General features: G+C 38.9%; 2 protein-coding genes across 5 annotated transcripts in view; one reads left to right on the plus strand and one right to left on the minus strand.

Moving 5' to 3' along the window:
• Window positions 1-1,237, plus strand: part of USP34 (ubiquitin specific peptidase 34) — a 322,401-nt gene extending 321,164 nt beyond the window's left edge. For all 3 annotated transcript variants that reach the window (XM_069069036.1, XM_069069034.1, XM_069069035.1), the window contains one exon: window positions 1-1,237. In XM_069069036.1, coding sequence (XP_068925137.1) covers window positions 1-611 — 611 coding nt within the window. In that variant the 3' untranslated portion in view covers window positions 612-1,237.
• Window positions 1,190-19,672, minus strand: part of LOC138146884 (activator of 90 kDa heat shock protein ATPase homolog 2-like) — a 27,829-nt gene continuing 9,346 nt past the window's right edge. The window contains exons 3-10 of one of the 2 annotated variants that reach the window (XM_069069039.1): window positions 16,939-17,024; window positions 16,080-16,194; window positions 5,405-5,493; window positions 4,372-4,494; window positions 3,880-3,981; window positions 2,653-2,704; window positions 1,978-2,179; window positions 1,190-1,301 (exon numbers count right to left, since the gene is read on the minus strand). In XM_069069039.1, coding sequence (XP_068925140.1) covers window positions 1,998-2,179; window positions 2,653-2,704; window positions 3,880-3,981; window positions 4,372-4,494; window positions 5,405-5,493; window positions 16,080-16,194; window positions 16,939-17,024 — 749 coding nt within the window. In that variant the 3' untranslated portion in view covers window positions 1,190-1,301; window positions 1,978-1,997. Of the gene's footprint in view, window positions 1,302-1,364; window positions 2,180-2,652; window positions 2,705-3,879; window positions 3,982-4,371; window positions 4,495-5,404; window positions 5,494-16,079; window positions 16,195-16,938; window positions 17,025-19,672 lie in introns of those variants that run through there. The other variant, XM_069069038.1, reaches the window with a different exon arrangement.

Below are 19,672 nucleotides of genomic sequence, written 5' to 3' on the forward strand. Positions count from 1 at the left end.
ATGATGAAGAGGCAACTCCTGTTAAAAGAAGGCGTGTTAGCAGTGATGAGGAACATACTGTCGACAGCTGCATTAGTGACATGAAAACTGAACCAAGGGAGGTATTGACTCCAACTAGCACTTCAGATAATGAGACAAGAGACTCTTCAATTATTGATCCAGGCACTGAGCAAGATCCTCCCTCCCCTGAAAATAGTTCTGTCAAAGAGTACAGAATGGAAGTTCCATCTTCATTTTCAGAAGACATTGCAAATATTAGGTCACAGCATATGGAAGATCAGTCCAGCAGTGGCAAGTTTGAAGAAATCTGTAGAGAGTTTAAAGATCCCCAGAGTTCCAAGGATTCTAACATAACTGAGGAGGAACCTGAGTTCCCTTCTACATCAATTTCTGCGGTTTTGTCTGACTTAGCTGATTTAAGAAACTGTGATGGCCAAGCTTTGTCCTCCCAGGATCCTGAGACTAGTTTATCACTCAGTTGTGGCCATTCCAGAGGACTCTTTAGTCACATGCAGCAACACGACATTTTAGACACCCTGTGTAGGACCATTGAATCTACGATTCTTGTGGTCACAAGGATAGCTGGCAAAGGAAACCAAGCTGCTTCTTGACATTAGATGTAGCATGTCTGCTTTTAAGTCTTTTTTTCCAAGATGCTGTTTGTATAAGTTTTGCTTATTTCTGTTTTGTGCTTCAGTTTGTCCAGTGCTCTCTGCTTGAATGGCAAGATAGATTTATAGGCTTAATTCTTGGTCAGGCAGAACTCCAGATGAGAAATTTTGCATCTTCAGTACACTTTTCTTAAGGGCAATCAGATAATGGATATGTTTTATGTAATTAAGAGTTCACTGTAGTGGCTTTCATTTAATATGGCTGTCTGGGAGAACAGGGATTCATGGCCCTGTACAATGTAATTTAAACTTATGGCATTTTTACTGTGTATAATATGGTGTCCTCTGTGCCAGTTTTGTACCTTATAATAGAGGCAGATTGCCTCAGATCGCTGTGGTTCTTATTATCAAAATTAAGTTTACTTGTATACGAAACAACCACAAGAAATTTGATTCTGTAAAGAATCCTCTTTAGCTGTGGCCTGGCAGTATATATATGGTGCTTTATTTAACAGAATACCTGTGGAGGAAATAAAGCACACTTGATGTAAAAATAATTGTTTTATTTTTATTGACATGACCGATGCTATTCTGTGCACTTCATTAAACTGATTGTGATGACTTTTCATTTGTTTACTTAAGTTGCTTCAGTCTTCAGATTTTTCAGGTAAATAAACTGGGTCAGGGGAACTAGGGAGGGAAGGGAGGGGAATCCATTATGTTTCATTTAAATGTATTAAAGGTAAATAAGTCTTTTCATTCTCAGATCCTTTCAAGGCTGCTAAATAAGTGCAGTTGTTTCCCTCTTACCCATAGGGCTGCCCATTTTAGACCAAGTGTCCCCATCACCACCCAGGATCACATGTTCTTACCTATGCTGAGGGGCCAGTTGAACCAGAGAATTTAGAAGAGCAAGTGCCTCACTCAGGTTAGCCTTGCTCTGGTTGAAACATGCCCTGTACTACACAGAATTAGCACCCCTCAAGACTACCACTACCCCAGACTCCCTGGGAAAAAAACCAAAAAATTTTGATTTTCACTACATTATGGGCTCACGCTAATGGCCCAGGTTTTATATTAGGAAATCTAGACTACTAACCCAGTGTTCAGAACTTCCCATCCAGTCCCAGAGTTTTAAGAGCTAAGGTAATTAGACAAAATGACTTTTATTTCACAGCTTTTAGCTCTAGATCCATTACTTTGTTCACAGTGAAGATCAATAAATAATACTTAAAATTATGTATATATTGATGGAATTTTTGCTAGCACAAAATAAATTAAGGGTTTTGTATTTTTTAAAAAAGGGGAGGGGGAAGAGGTTTAGTGAAGAATGAACTTTTTTTCCACTTATAAAAAAGTGTAATACCCTTATAAAATGTCTTCTAGCTAATTCAGCTGTTCAGGGTTGCCAAAGGCTACAGTAAACCTCTTTATTTCTTCAAAATGCTGCTTCTCCCAGCACTGTCTCGTACTTTCTTCTTTACAAAGTGGAACTCCTTTGCAGTTTAGCTGTAATTCTGTTTGTCCTACCACGGGCACAAAATTCAGTGCAACAGTTGCATAATGTTCTGAAAACAGAATAGAAAGCATATTGTTTTTTCAAAAAGAAAAATCTCATTTGATAACTGCTAGGTTCAGTATATTATGATAAATTAATATGGGTTTGGTGGAATCAAGAGTTTTGGAGAAGGCAACATGTATTTTATGCTTGACTTGCAGCTCTTGGAAACATCTCAGTTAAGTTTGTATGATTTCTTTTGTTTAAGAGACTAAGATAGGAGGCTAGAAGTGGAGGGAAGTAAGGGATGGCAGGACCTCTACTCAAAACTAAAGAACTACTGATACATTATCATCTTCATCTACAAAGTTGGGGGGTAATACTTGGCACTACTCACCTCAGAGTGTTGCCATAGAAAAGTACTTTGTAAACCTTAAAGCATTATTTAAATGAGCTATTTTGGGGGGTTCAGGAGAAGTCTTTTGTTTTGTTACAGATTCTGCGTGTTAAAATTAGGCTAACTCAAAGGCAAGAACTACTTACCCTCTGGCCAGCTCTTACATCGCCACTTCATAACAATCCTTTTATTGGATAACTGAAAACAAGTAAAGAAAAACTCCCCTGAACTTATTTCCAAGACTTCACCAAAAATCAAGTTAAAACCAAGAATTAAGAAAAAAATCCTAGGTACAGTCTTGATCATTAACTACATTTTTAGAGCATATTGACAAAATTCTTTTTTTTTTTTAAGCAATCGGGGTTAAGTAACTTGCTCAAGGTTACACAGCCAGTTATTTCTGGGTGTGCTGCTGAGTATCTGAGCCCGGATTTGATCCAGGTCATCCCGACACTGGAACCAGTGCTCTTACTCGCTGAGCCACCTGGCCGCCCCTAAGCAATTGGGGTTAAGTAACTTGCTCAAGGTTACACAGCCAGGTGTTTCTGGGTGGGTGCTAAGTGTCTGAGCCTGGGATTCGATCTCCAGGTCATCCTGACACTGGAGCCGGTGCTCTTACTCGCTGTGCTACCTGGCCGCCCCGACAAAATTCTTTTAAAAGCACAGTGTCAAGGACAAAGGTAAGAGCTAATATAATAGACAATATAGCCACAAGTATCCCTCCTGAGAGAACTTGGCTACCTTAGCCACCTGCTCAAAATAGGAGAAATTTCAAAGTTCAATGTTTTATTTTTCTTCAGTTCTTTAAAAACATCACTAGTTTGAAAACAAAAGCAAAATAAATCTAAGCATTCACAGAAACTATACGGGGTATTAATAAACCGATATGGGCTCTTTGTCCCAACCTAATTTTTAACACACAGTGTTTTCATTTATAAGGTATATGAACTCCATTAGAAAAAGGGGGGGAAAAGCCACGTCAGTCAACAAGCATTGGTTAAGAACCTTTTAGGGGCCAAGCACTATGCTAGGCATTGGCCACACAAGCACAGTAACTTACTTGGAGTTTACATTTGTATGGGGCAGGGGTGGTACAGGTGTGTGGGTGGGTGTGTGTAATTAAATACAAATACATACAAGGTAATTAGAATGTTAATTGTTAATTTAATTAAATTAAGATATATATACACACACAAAGTAATTAAAATACAAGGTAGTTTAGCTGTTGGTATCAGTAAAAGTCTCATACAGAAAATGGTGCTTGATCTGTGTCTTAAAGGAGAGAAGGACTTGGAGGGAGATGGAAAGCTTACCACTGGGAGAAATGATTCCAAACAAAGCAGTTTCTCTAGTTTGAATTTGTGTTAACTTACCAGTTCTAGGTATTCACCAGTAACATTCCCATCAAACATCTGGAATTTTCCTCCTTTTTCAGCTTTTATCACAGCAGAAGATTTAGAAAACTTTTGCACCAACTAAACAAACAAGATATACACAAAAAGCCTTCAGGTTGTTCTAGTATATGAAAGTCTTAGATTAAGTCAAGGCTTGTAACACCTAATAATGAGAGAAGACTGCAGGGCACATCTTAAGCTGTCAGTTTAGTTTTTAACCTAGACAGAGTCATGGGCAGAATAATCACAAGTCTAAAAATTAGTAATATCTTTTTTTTTTTAAACACTCTTTCCCTGAGTAGCTGAAGAAATGCTTCAGCCGATTTATGACTTAAAATGCCTTTCTTCTCTGAAGTTAATGAGAAGCTGTCCCTACATCCCTTAAGTTAGAAGAAACCTAGACTCTTAGGAACACAACCGAAAGGCAATTCATTTTCTTGTCTCAAAAATTTGGTGTTCAGGGACACTTACATCCTTCGTGGTGAAGATGTTATACAACTGTTCTACTGCCGTGTCAAACATTTCCCTCATCTGTATTGTCACTGTTGGAATCCTCACACCTACTGCTTCCAGAGCCACTGGAGATACTGAATCCTGAAGCCCAAGCAGAAAAAAAGCCCCAAAGGACAATTAATGAAGATACCAGTAGTCTAGTCTATTATCTACCTCCCTTGCTCGTTTGCTTAGTTGGTTAAAATGTGTTTCTAAAGATTCCTGAGTCATGGATTTAATCTCTTAATTGCCAGTTATCTTTGTGGGCTACTAAAGCCCTCAACCTGAACCCTTACTTCTTGTGATTATGTTCATTTAGTCATAAATTAAAGCCTCTTCTAGGCATCTGTAATACCATGTGCATGTAATGGTAAGTAAATGGCACTAAAGGTAAGGTTTGGACTTGCCCCCTCACCTGGGAACATAGAAAGCCAATTTCAAATTTACCTATCAGGAAGATCATTAAGAAAGGAGAGAAAGCTCTCTCCTGATTTGGTATAAAAAGGTTATAATAGGAGTGGTTAGGTGGCACAGTGAATAGAGCACCAGCCCTGGAGTCAGGAGGACCCAAGTCCAAATCTAGCCTCAGACACTTGACACACTTACTAGCCGTGTGATTTTGGGCAAGTCATTTAACCCCAAATGCCGTCCAAAAAAAAAAAGGTGATAATAACCTAAAATACACCTGGTACCCTCTTCTATAGCCTTTCAACTATCTACAAAACACTAGCTTTTCAAATGGCATTGATGATTTCTAGTTCTGTGTGGGGAAATTGGAATACATTGCTACTCATCCCACAAAGCCCCAGCTTGTGCATCTACAAAGACTAAGTCCAGCCCACTAGTTCCTCAACAACATGGTGACTAGTATGTAAAAGAAATAGTGTTTAGAGAAGGCTATTAGAAAAGGTGGGTTAGATGTCCCATTCATATTTCTGGCCCTTCCCTATCAGTTGTACCCCCAAACCATTCTTATAGTCACGCACCTCCCAGCAGCAAACAAACCCTTTACCTGAAAAGTATGTTCACTCAATTTTCTTTTTGCAGTCAGTTCCTGAGTGGGTATAGTTTTTGTTGGTAAAATCATGCCTGTTGTAAATTCTGTAAAGAAAGGCATATAACTAAAGATTTATTTCCTTAAAATTTGTGCTTAAAAGCACAATTGGATTAAGCAGAGGGGCCAAAGGAAAAAAGGAATTGAAAGAGTTTATAGAAATGACATATTGAGGAAAATAACATTCATTATTTTGTTATTCAGTCACTCAATTGTGTCCAACTCTTTGTGACTCTGTCCATGGGATTTTCTTGGCAAAGATATTGGAATGGTTTGCCATTTCCTTCTCCAATGGATTAAGGCAAATAGAGGTTAAGTAACTTGCCCAGGGTCACACAGCTAGTTAAGTGTTGGGCCAGATTTGAACTAGGGTCTTACTGACTCCAGGCCCAGCCCTCCATCCACTGAACCACCTAGTTACCTCCTGAGGTTGATTAAAGCAAGCATAAAGTTAGCAAATCTCTTTATATCCCGATAACTAGTTAATTATAGAAGCCAGATGTATTCAAATGCCTTTTTATGAGGTAAGTTTTCTTGACTATTTTGTTCTACATCTTTATTTTTTTCAAATACTTTATTAAGTATTATTCTGATTTACCTCATTCATTTCTGCCAGATTTTGATTTACAAATTTTCTCCCCGTTTTTCCCCTACCCACCACCCCAAAAAAGCAGTCCCACAGGATATCCCCTCCTCCAATCTGTTCTCTCCTATATTTTCTCCCATACCCCTTTCAACTTTTCCAGTGGATCTCTATGCCCCAGTGCCTGTATATCTTATTTCCCAATTACATGTAAAATAGTATTAATAATAGTATATATATATATATATATATATATATATATATATATATATATATATATTTGAATATTTGATTTTAAAACTTTGAATTCCAGATTCATTCTCTTCCTCCCTTGTCACCCACCCTTACTGGGAAGATAAGCAGTTCAGTATAGGTTGTACATGTGTGGCTAATGCAAAACAATAACATAGTAGATATCTTGTAAAAGACTGACTATATTTCCCTCCCTCCTATACCACCTCCCACTTGTTCTGTTCTCTGCTTTGATCCCGTCCCTTTTCAAAAGTGGGTGCTTCCAACTTCCCTCCCCCCCAGCTTGCCCTCCCTTCCATCAACTGTTCTCTCATCCCCTTCCCCCCCCCTACTCTCCTGGTGGGTGAAATACCCTATTTAGTGTGTATTTCATTCCCTACTCAAGCCAAATTCAATGGGAATAAGGTGGACCCATTCCCTTTTGCCTTCCTATTCTTCCCCTCCATTGTAACCATTTTCCCTTGCCTCTTCTATATGAGATAGTTTACGCCATTCTGTCTCTCCCCATCTCCTCTCATTATATTCTTCTCTCACCTCTTAATTTCACCTTTTAAGTATCATCCCTTCCTGTTAAATTGGTCCTGTGCCCTCTATCTATATCTATCTATCTATCTATCTATATATATATCTTCAAACATATATACACACACTCACGTATGTATTCATATGCCCATATACCCTCATATATAGACATATATATATTCCCTTCAACTAGTGAGGAGTTTCATAAGTTACAATTATTGTTTTTCCACACAGGAATGTTAATAGTTCAACTTTGATAAGTTCCTTATGATTTCTTTTCCCTGTTTACCTTCTCATGCTTCTCTTGCTTCTTGTATCTGAATGTCAAATTTTCTATTCAATTCTGTTTTTTTCAGCAAGAATACTTGAAAGTCCTCTATTCTACTGAACGACCATATTTTCCCCTGAAACATGATACCCAGTTTTGCTGGGTAGGTGACTTTTGGTTTTAATCCCAGCTCCTTTGACCTCTGGAATATCATATTCCAAGCCCTTCGATCCCTCAGTGTAGAAGCTGCCAGATCCTGGGTTATCCTGATTGTGTTTCCACAATATTCAAATTATTTCTTCCTGGCTGCTTGTAATATTCTCTCCTTGACCTGCGAATTCCAGAACCTGGCTATAATATTCCTAGGAGTTTTCTTTTGGGATCTTTTTCAGGAGGTGATCAGTGGATTCTTTCAACCTCTATTTTGCCCTCTGGTTCTAAAACATCAGGGCAGTTTTCTTTGAGAACTCCCTGGATGATGATTTCTAGGTTCTTACTTTGATCATGGTTTTTCCCATGAGATATTTCACATTGCCTTCTATTCTTTCATTTGTTTGGATCTGTTTAATAGCATCTTGATTTCTCATAAAGTCATTAGCTTCCATTTGCTCCAATCTAATTCTGAAGCAATGATTTTCCTCATTGAGCTTTTGAGATTCTTTTTCCATCTGGCAAATTCGGCTTTTTAAGGCATTCTTCTCCTCATTTCTTTTTTTAACCTCTTTTGCCATTTGAGTTAGTCTATTTTTTAAGGTATCATTTTCCTCAGTCAGGCTATTGACTCTCAGTTTGTAATTTTCTTGCATTGTTCTTATTTCTCTTCCAAATTTTTCCTCCACTTCTCTTATCTGCTTTGTAAGGTCCTCTATGGCCTGTAACCAGCTCGTATTTTCCTTTGAAGCTTTTGGTGCAGGAGTTCTGACTTCACTGTCTTCCTCCTGTTCCATGCTTTGCTCCGTTTTGTCCCCAAAATAGGAGTCTAATGTTGGAATCTTCTGTATGCTTTGTTTCCTTTGCCTGGTCATGTTGCCCCTCGGTCACTTGGCCCCTGAGCTTTTTGCTACAGCAGGACTCTGCCACCAGACGGGAGCTTTTGTCCCAAACATTTGGGTTTTCTCAGCTGCTGGAGGTATTGGATGGGTGCCCTCTCTGAGGTCTCCACATGCTCTGGCAAACTGGACACACACCCCAGGACCTCCACCCTACTAGACTGCAATCCAGATCCAAGCAGGTTAAAGCAAGAGTGATTACCCCTCAGACTGGTGCTTGGTCCCCCTACACTCTGCAGGCCAGGAGCTGAAGCTTCCACCTGGCGCTGGCTGGCTGTGCTGGCGTCTTAGCGGCTTCTTGCCCCAGGGGCAAAAGCCATGCACTCCCACTTACTGGGTCCCAAAGTCCAGACTGCACTGACCTCTCACTTTGTCCTTCGCATCTATGTGTTGATAAATCTGGAAACGGCCATAGCTGCTGCTGATCTGGAGTCTTTCTGGCAGGCGGCTGGTCAGGCCTGCCCTGGGGATAAAGCCTCGGCGTGGGGCTTGGTTCAGCTCCCAGAGCACTGTGCTGGATTCTTGCTGGCCTGCTGGGCTGTCCTCAGCAGGAGGTTAGCTTCTCTGTGTCATTTTGTGGGTTCTGCAGCTTCAAAGTTTGTTTAGAGTCCCCTTTTTACATGGATTCAGGAAGGTGGAAGCTGGAGCAGCTTGGAGGTCCTGTTTCTACTCCGCCATCTTGACCTGTTCCACATCTTATAAGAATGTTATTATACTTGTACTGAAAGGTGTTAGGATCAGTTCTCTCTAGCACTTACCTACTGTGTAACCCCGGTCAAGTCCCTGTACCTTTCTAATTCTGAGTCCTCATCTATAAAATAGGGCTCATAATTGCATTAATCATCTCACATGGTTGATGAGAGGCTTAAATGAGGTCATTTATTTTGCAATCATAAAACATGATCTAAATAAGGAACTGCTATAAAATCCAGTTATACAAATTTTATCTTGATAATTGATGATAATGATACCTGCTACAAAACTCCTACTCTGATTCTTCACATCAAGGAGGTTAACCCTGAATTCTCAAAGCCTATGATATATAGGTTAACAGAGGGAGTGCCCCATACAGAGGAAATTACAATCCCTAAAGTATTTGAGCCACACTCTGGATCACTGCCTTGTCATGGAAGAGGGGTTTACATAGCTCAATGAAACTGAGCTATATGCCATGCAGGATCACCCAAGACAGGTCATAGCAGAGAACTCTGAAAATAGGTAATTCACTACAGTATTTTTGCCAAGAAAATCCCACAGACAGTGATCAAAGGACAGTGATAAGAGATGGCATCAGAAGATGAGCCCCTCAGATGGGAAAGTGTCCAATATGCCACTAAGGAAGAGTGGAGGACAGCTCTTAAGTAGCTCCAGTACTAATGAAGCCGCTGAGCCAAAGCCAAAAAGAAACTCAGCTGCAAATGCAACTGGGGACAAATGGATAGCAGAATGCTTTAAAAATCAATATTGCTTAGGAACCTGGAATGTAAGATATGTGAACCAAGGTAAGCTTGATGTGGTCAAATGGGAGATGAAAAGATTAAACATTGACATCTTGGGTGACAGTGAACTTAAATGGATGGATAACTCGCTGGTCATAACACTTTTTCAACAATGCAAAAAGCGACTCAACACACAGACATCACCAGACGGTCAATATAAAAATAAGACTGATTATATACTTTGCAGCTCAAGGTGGAGAAGCTCTGTACAGTCAGTTAAAACAAGACCTGGAGCTGACTGTGGATCAGATCATGAACTGCTAATTGAAAATTCAGGCTGAAAACGAAGAAAGTAAGGAAAACCATTTCAGACCATAGAGGTATGACTATGACCTAAATAACATCCTTCATAAATACGAAGTGGACGTGATGAACAGATTTAAGGGATTAGATCTGGTAGATAGAGTGCCTAAAGAACTACTGACAAAGGTTTGCAGTATTATACAGGAAGCAGCAACAAAAACATTCCAAAGAAAAAGAAGAGCAAAAAAGCAAAATGGATGTCTAATGAGGCTTTACAAATAGTTGAGGAAAGAAGGAAAATGAAAGGTAAAGGAGAAAAGGAAAGACCTATCCAAATGAATGCAGAATTTCAGAGAATAGCAAGGAAAGATAAAGTTTTCATCCAATAAAATAGAAAACAATAGAATGGAAAAGATCTCTTCAAGAAAATTAGAAATATTAAGGGCAAAGTTTCATGTAAAAATGGACATGATAAAAGACAAAAATGGTGGGAACTTAACAAAAGCAGAAGAGATTAAGAAGAGCTGTCAATAAAACACAAAATAACTATATCCAAAAGATCTTCACTTCACCAATAACCAGATGGTATGGTTATGAGCCAGACATCCTGGAGAATGGAGTCAGATGGGCCTTAGGAAGCACTGCTAACAATAAGACTAGTGGAGGTGACGGAATTCCAGCTGAGCTATTTAAAATCCTAAAAGATGATGCTGTGAAAGTGCTGCATTCAATATACCAGCAAATTTGGAAAACACAAAAGCAGCCCCTGGATTGGAAAAGATCAGTTTATGTCCTAATCCTAAAAAGGACAATGCCAAGGAATGCTCAAATTACTATATAATTGTACTCATTCCACATGCCAGCAAAGTTATGATTAAGATTCTGCAAGCTAGGCTTCAGCAACATGTAAATAGGATTACCAGAAAAGCAGGCTGGTTTTCAAAGAAGAGCGGAACTGGAGACCAAATTGCCAACATTCACTGAATTAAGGAGAAAACAAATGAGTTCCAGAAAAATATCTACTTCTGCTTCATTGATTACACTAAAGCCTTTTTGGATTTTTGTTGTGGACCACAGCAAAATGTGGCAAGTTCTCAAAGAGATGGGAGTGCCAGATTATCTTACTTGTCTCCTGAGGAACCTGTATGTAGGCCAAGAAGCAACAGTTATAGCCAAATGTGGAACAACTGATTGGTTTAAGATTGGAAAAGGAATAAGACTAGGCTGAATATTGTCACCTTAGCTATTTAACTTGTAGGCAGAGAGTACCTCATGTGAAATGCCATGCTGGAAGAATCAAGAGCCAGAATTACAGTTGCCAGGAAAAATATCAATAATCTTGAGATATATAGATATGTAAGTGATATCACTCTAATGGCAGAAAGTGAAGCAGAATTAAGCCTCTTAATGAGGGGAAAAGAGGAGAGTGTAAAAACTGGCTTGAAGCTTAACATCAAAGAAAAAAATAAGATCTTGGCAACTGGTCCCATCACTTCATGACACATAGAGGGAAAAGAAATAGCAGCAGTGTCAGATTTTATATTCTTGGGCTAAAACATCACTGCAGACAGTGACTGCCACCATGAAATTAAAAGACACTTGCTCCTCAGAAAGAAAGCTATGGTAAATCTAGAGAGCAAACGAAAAAAGCCAAGATACCACCTTGCCAACAAAGGTCCATATAGTCAAAGCTGTGGCTTTTCTAGTAGCAATGTACGGCTGTGAGAGCTGGACTATGAGGAAAACTGAACAGCACAGAATTGATGCTTTCAAATAGTGGTGCTGGAGAAGACTTTTGAGAATCTTTTGGACAGTAAAATCAAATCAGTCAATGTTTAAATAATTCAGGTTATTCACTGGAAGGTTAAATTCTGAAGCTGAAGCTTAAATACTTTGGCTATAATGAGGAGATGGGCCTCACTGGAAAAGACTTGGACGCTGGGAAAGATTGAAGGCAAAAGGAAAAGAGGACAACAGAGGATGAGATCGACACTGTCATTGGATAGACTAGGACATGGTGGCGGATAGAAGGGCCTGGCATGCCGTGGTCCATCGGGTCACAAAGAATCAGATACAACTGAACAACAAAGATTTAAACATTCTAGTATTTTAATACTATGCCATTATCTCCTGCAAGCTTCTCTGTTTCTGCTGATAGTAATCCTTCCAGTCCCCAGAAATCTTAGAGTTATTGATTTTTCCCTCTCCCTAACTATCCTTTCCTCTACTCCATATCTAATGTTACCATATCTTGTCAAGATGATAAAGAGATCCTCTCTAATCCCCCTGTATTTCCACTCATACTGTCAGCATCCTCATCTCCACCTGCTTATACTATCCTAACGTTCTTGCCTTCCCTCTATCTTCTCCAGTCTGTGTTTTTGTCAAAAATCTTCCTAAGTCCTAGGTCTGCCAATAAAGCAGGACGCAGTAAGAGACACAGTGCTACAAGTGTCTCTAAAGTAAAAAATAAAGAATGTCTTTCCTTGAAAACTCAAACCAAGTCTGTGTATTGTGCAAGAACTGAATGCTACATCAGCTTTTGTTCCCACCAACTGGGAAAGTGTCATGCAGAATGCCAGATATTTGTCTGGAAACCCAAATTATATTGGAGAAACAATAGTCACCTTTGGGAGAAAAACCTCCCTCCCCTGACCACGTCTGCTCCTGGGGCATAGACTCTGTGCATATATATTACAAAGTTATAAGATTGTCTTTAATTTGTGTGTTGTGATTCTTCCTTATAATGAAAATCAGTTGAGAGAGAAAAAGGGAGGGAGAGAGAGCTTTCTAGTCATGGAGTCAAGGAGATCTATTCAAATACCTCTTCTAACTACTTAACAGCTCTGTGTGTGTGTGACCATGGAACAGACACTTACCCTTTCTAAGACTCAGTTCATCTATAAAATGAGGGGCCCTGAAGTCCCCTTCAGAGTCTCCTTCTGCTTTAAATCTATCATCCTATGATCCCTTTGTTATTTGTCATTTTCCAACTCAAAAATCTTCAGTGGCTGCCTACCGACTCAAGATGAAATGCAACATCCCCCTCAGGGGGGCATTTGATGCCCTCCACAACCTATCCAGCTTTATTTCACACTTCTTCCCCTCCCTTTATATGATCCAAGCAAAATGGACTACTAGCTATTCCCTAAACACAACAGACCATCTCCTGTCTCTGTACCCAGGCCGTCCTCCAATGCCTTAACCATCTCCTCTGTGTAGCCACTGTAATAACAACAACATCACATCTCTATAGACTTTAAGTCTTACAAAGCCTGTACACTTTAACTCATTTAGTGTGGATTTTCTCTCACAGCTGAGTATTCTTCCCCTCCTCAAATATTCCTGGAGCACTCTGTTTTGATTTCTCCTTTACCCCATCAATTCCACCTTTTATCATACCTGTATATATACCATAACCTCCTGCCCACTTTCCATTCACTCCTCTCCCCCCAGCCCCAGTGAGTGTAAGGACTGGGTCATTTTTGTCTTTCTAGATTCTAGCTGGCAGAGAGCTTTCCTTGTACATTGTAGGCACTATAATATTATCAAACTGAATTTACATCTCTCAAAGAAAACTACCCTGATGTTTTAGAACAAGAGGGCAAAATAGAGGTTGAAAGAATCCACCGATCACCTCCTGAAAAAGATCCCAAAAAGAAAACTCCTAGGAATATTATAGCCAGGTTCTGGAATTCCCAGATTAAGGAGAGAATATTACAAGCAGCCAGGAAGAAACAATTTGAATATTGTGGAAACACAATCAGGATAACCCAGGATCTGGCAGCTTCTACACTGAGGGATAGAAGGGCCTGGAATGTGATATTCTGGAGGTCAAGGGAGCTGGGATTAAAATCAAGAGTCACCTACCCAGCCAAACTGAGTATCATGTTTCAGGGGAAAATATGGTCATTCAGTGGAATACAGGACTTTCAAGCATTCTTGCTGAAAAAACCAGAGTTGAATAGAAAATTTGACATTCACATACAAGAAGCAAGAGAAGCATGAGAAGGTAAACAGGGAAAAGAAATCATAAGGAACTTATCAAAGTTGAACTATTTTTTCTTTTGAAGCAATTGGGCTTGAGTGGCTTGCTCGGGGTTGCATGGCCAGTTGTTGTTTCTGGGTGTGGTGCTGAGTGTGTGGGCCCGGATTTGATCCGGGTTGTCCCAGCATTGGGGCCGGTGCTCTTGCTCGCTGAGCCACCTGGCCAAAGTTGAACTATTAACATTCCTACATGGAAAAACAATAATTGGAACTTATGAAACTTTTCTCAGTAGTTGAAGGGATTAGAAATATATATATATATGTCTTTATATGAGGGTATGCGGGCATATGAATACATATGTGAATGTGTGTATATACGTTTACAGGTATACATAGATAGAGGGCATGGGACCAATTTAACAGGAAGGGATGATACTTAAAAGGTGAAATTAAGAGGTGAGAGGAATATAATGAGAGGAGATGGGGAGAGACAGAGTGGGGCAAACTATCTCATACAGAAGAGGCAAGGGAAAATGGTTACAATGGAGGGGAAGAATAGGAAGGCAAAAGACCTTATTCCTATTGAATCTGGCTTGAGGAGGGAGGGAAATGCACACTAAATAGGGGATCTCACCCTCCAGGAGAATAGCGGGGAAGGGGATGTGAGGGGGGATGATGGAAGGGAGGGCAGGCTGGGGGGGAGGGAAGTTAGAAGCACCCACTTGTGAAAAGGGACAGGATCAAAGTAGAGAATAGAACAAGTGGGAGGTGGGATAGGAGGGAGGGAAATATAGTCAGTCTTTTACAATACATCTACTATGTTATTGTTTTGCATTAGCTGCACATGTACAACCTATACTGAACTGCTTGTCTCCCCAGTGGGGGTGAGTGGCAGGGGGGGAAGGGAATGAATCTGGAATTGAAAGTTTTAAAATCAAATATTCAAATATATATATATATATATATATATATATATATATATATATATATATAAAAAAAACTGAATTTACATCATGGAAGACATTAGGGTTCTACAGAGCCCAAGGTGAGAAACATCAGACTAAAACATGACTTGGGGATGTGGGAATTGAGTGAACCACACTAACTCCATCTTGTGACTCAATTATTATTTATTATAATTATTATTATTTTAAATTATTATTATTAAAGTTCCCTTTCTATTCAATTACATGGGTCTAGTTCAGTTTCTGTCTTGGGGGGGAAACCACTTTATTCAGTTATGAGAATTGTGAGAAAACTTTATTGCATTGTTTTAACCTATCCCTGCATGGCTAGGAAGCTGACCCACCTCTACCTATTGCTTAGAGACCCTTAATATTGGACCTATGTTATGCCGACCAGAAACCCAGTCATATTCAAATACTGATGCGCTAAGTTTTCTCACAATTATGTGTCTCAAGCAATCCATATGTCTTATCTGAAAACTGGTCCCATACTAGTCAATCGGTTATTGTTTCCATGATCCTTTGATTGAATACAGACACTCAGGGAAAAGGATACCTCTTTTTCCAATTTCAGGAAATTGCACCCATTTGTCTTCATCCTCCAAATCTGAGAAGCCCCTAATCTTTCTTCCAATTAGAAATCAGATTACCTAATTTTGTATCCTTGTTAAATTATTTTTAATTAACTAGTCTTTTGGAAAAAAATTGTTTTTAATACATAAAAATCTGTCTCACTCATATTTAGAGTCTTTAGACTGACTGGGGAATCCATTGACCCATCTATTATACCTGTTTTACTAATAAATCATAGCTTGGATTGTTTCCTCAGTTATTATTAATTAACCACCACAGGGATTATCAGGATGTTTCTATCAGGATGCCTATGATCCTGATCCATCACCACTCCTAGATAAGTAAGACTATATATGAATTTATGTAGGCAAAATGGGACCTTGTGTATAAGTAGTGACCATGTATTAAGTATGCACCCATGGTGTGAAAAGTGGTTTTTTTGAGACCATACTTAGCATGTGACCACTATTAATCCACAAAAGCCCATTCTGCCTACCAAACAGAAGTATGTCTCTGCCATAATCAATTCCATTCTTCCAGAATAAAATTTAAACCTACAGCAAAAAGTTATGTTTATTCCTGAAGAGTCTGGTTTTATACTAAACTAACTTGAGAATTAAGATGAAGGTTGGGATAACAGTAAAACAGGGGCAAAAAAAAAAAAAGACCACACCACAGCTCACTGGTTTTACCTGTCTTCAGGGCTTTCAAGTATTTTTCAAGGGCTTCTCTGACCTTGGCCACCCCTGCAGTTTTCATAAGATCTTTCAGTGAATCTCCATCTCCTTTCTTTTTACTCACATTTACCTATAAATCAGAAAAAATATGAACCTAATAAAAATCTGATCTCAAAACAGTAGAATCATCACAGTGTGTTGAATGGGTTTCCTTTTATAAAAAGCTCCAGAGGCCTAAGACTAAAATAACATGCATCACAGCATCATAGTTCTTGAGATGAAAAGGGCTACGGATGCCATCTGTTCACCCTCTTCATTTTATAGATTCAAGAACTATGGATAGCCCTGGGAAGTTAAGGGACTTGCCCCATTTCCCATAAGTAGTAATCACCAGAGGTGGGATTTGAAGCCAAGTCCTCTAACTTCAGAGGCAGTGCCTCCAAACCATTATGTGCTCTCTCAGCACAACAAAGAAACCCCTTAAGAAGGGCATTAGCTTCCTTCCCTCAGAAGTTTTCCATGTATGGTGCAACCTCTAATGAAGAGGGCTTTCTCTGATAAGCAACTCTCATCAGCCCCTTTTATGAAATATCAGAGACATCCAAGGAAGTTACAACTAACAAAGGGAACAAGCTATATGCTTACTTTAAAAGTTATTCAATGTTATACAGAAGCAACAATATCATTGGAAATACTCAGGGAAAAGGGAAGGAGAAGAAGAAGAGGAAAATATCACTAGATTAACAGAATTTACTCATTAAAACAGTGTGACAGTCATAATTCACTAAGACTGCCAAATGGAATGATTGCTTGGGATAAGCTGTTCCCCAAGTACCCAATTTCTACAACAAATTTTTTTAAAATGACCACATACCTCAGTATCATCCACTTCATTTTCTTCAGAGAGGTGGGGTATTTCAACTGATCCTCTATGCTTTGCACCAGATTCCTTGATCGTACCTAAGAACAAAATGAATTCTTCAAATAAAAGCAAAACCCATCATACACAAAAGCAAGCCTCCCCTTGCCTAACCCACATAGCACCCTAATGCAATTTAAACAAAAGCCACAAGTAACTGAAAGCTCCATTGCTGCACCAAACACATGTTGTGTTCCTACAACCTCTAGCTCCTGTCCTCTCAGCATCCACATCTAATCTATCTATGAGTGAGTAAGCAGGGGTGATCAAAGGGCTTTGCCTACGCCAAAATGTCTCCCCCATGACCATGGACAGTCCCGCCATTCAAGTCAATAAACAACCTAGGGAAGGGAAGAAACACCATGTTTGAAAAAAAAAAAACCTGTTCTAGTGTGGCTGGGTGGTGTAGTGAATAGAGCACCAGCCCTGGAGTCAGGAGGATCTGAGTTCAAATCCAGCCTCTGACACTTAACACACTTACTAGCCATGTGACTTTGGGCAAGTCACTTAACCCCAATTGCCCTCCAAAAAGCAAAAAAACAAAAAAACAAAACCCTGTTATGTGGGCTTTAAGGGCTATCCAGGAAGACTGGGGAGTAGGGAGACCAGGACCTAAGGCACAACCTACCATTCTATTTACCACATTACTATGTGAGTGAAATTATGCTCCAAGGAATACTGGCAAGTATATATGTGTGTGTGTGTTTGTGTGTGTATGTGTTGGAATGTACAATGAATATAATATCATATTATACATATATACATATCATATCTATCTATAGGTCTTAAATATTTATATCTTCATAGAATATGCTTATATAAATATATATTTTGAATTTATATTCATGTTATTTTAAGTACATGTGTGTAAAATTACATATAAATAAATTGTGTGTTGGAATGTACAAGATATATAACATTACATTATACACATATGAACATTATATTATCTATAGGTCTTAAATATTTATATCTATGTGGAATGTACTTATATAAATATATATTATGAATTTATATTTATGCTATGTTAAGTACATGTATGTAAAATATACACATAAATAAATTTACTGTGTTTATATAATATATACTTTTATAATGTGCATATATTTAAGTCTATGTGGATATAAATATACACATGTAACATGCATACATGTATAGTATAATATTACACATATGTATTACACACACACATACACACCCCTTAGATTTCTTCTAGCTCTAGGGAGAGGTGGCCCCCTTTTCCAAATCCCTGTTCCACTGTGGAAGGAGTAACAGCACCAGACTTGGAGATAACAATGAATGGCTATGCTGGGTTCTTTGCCCACTGAAACAATGCCAGGAAAGGAGTTTTATCAGCTACAAGTCAGGAAAGTCTCCACTCATGAAACACACAAGAGTTCATTAGTGCTTCTCTATAAGGCAGCATTGATCCATTGTGAACAAGTCATGAGACACTAAACTCCTCTCCTTTTTTGGACAGGATTATTATTAGACTGATTGATTGATTGAGGGACAGTATTTACCTCAAGTTCAACAAAATAAAAGTCACTCCTGGCAACTTTGTGGTGAAAATGGAGAGTTGCACACTGGCAGGCAGTACAAAGCTGAGAGAAACTACTAATATACTAGATGACAGAATCATGATCCAAAGAGATCTTGGCAGACTAAAAAGAAAGCTTAAAGATATTATTTAATAGTGATAAATATAAAATCTTGTACTTGCATTAAAGAAATCACCTGTCCAACTTTGACACAGGACAGAAGCTTCCAGAAAATGGTATATATGAAAAAGTCCCTTGAGGTTTTTTGGACTACAGAGTCAATGTGAGTCAGTTATGTGATATGGCAAGCAAAAAGAGTTTATATATTGCCATGCTGCATTAACACAAGTATGCATGTTTACAATGAGGCTTTAAGCTTTTAATATTTTGTTGTAAGTACTGGTGGCCCGGCAACTTTATGAACTGTATTATGCACAGTCCCAGATGCCATATTTACAAACTACAGCACATACAGAAGAAAAAGTGGGTATCCAGGGTCATCAAAGAACTTAATCAGTTGAAGGATTTGGTATATTTTATATGACCTGTGCTCTCCAACCTCCATGCCATTTCTTCTATCTGAAATGGCCATGTTCCTCCCTCTCATTACTTGATGAAATTCTACTTAGCCTTTAAAGTTCAATTCAAATACTACCTTTTCTGAAGCTTCCTCTGATATCTCATTCTCATTTTCCCTTTTTAAAAATAACCTTCCCTTTAATACCTTTGTTTCCCCCAACCACTTTGTTTTACAAGTCTTTAATGCACTAAAAATATAATAATGTATATTGTCATCTGTATTTGTGATTTATCTAAATTTTATACCAGCAGAAGGTCTTAGTGGACTGGTTCAAGTTGATGAAAAGGGAGGATGCTGAGGTCTACCCATTTCTTAATTTTGGCAAGGGCCAAACTTATTTCCATCTTTCAGGACACTGCCTTCAATAAATATCTTCCCTAGACATACCCTACATCTCTGAGATCCTAATGACAGTGTGTGCATCAACCGAAATAGCCACAGCCTACAAATGCTCTAAAAGGTGGAAGTCCTGCCCAGTGTAAAACTGGGCCCTTCCTGCTTTGGGGAAGAAGAGGAGGCTCACCCCTGAGGCTTCTAGGAAAATCTCTGCCAGTACTTGCTGCTGAAG

Source organism: Petaurus breviceps, unplaced genomic scaffold (genome assembly GCF_028583685.1).
Source record: "Petaurus breviceps papuanus isolate PSGF00001 unplaced genomic scaffold, PetGlider_PUasm1.0 90775, whole genome shotgun sequence".
NCBI lineage: Eukaryota > Metazoa > Chordata > Mammalia > Diprotodontia > Petauridae > Petaurus > Petaurus breviceps.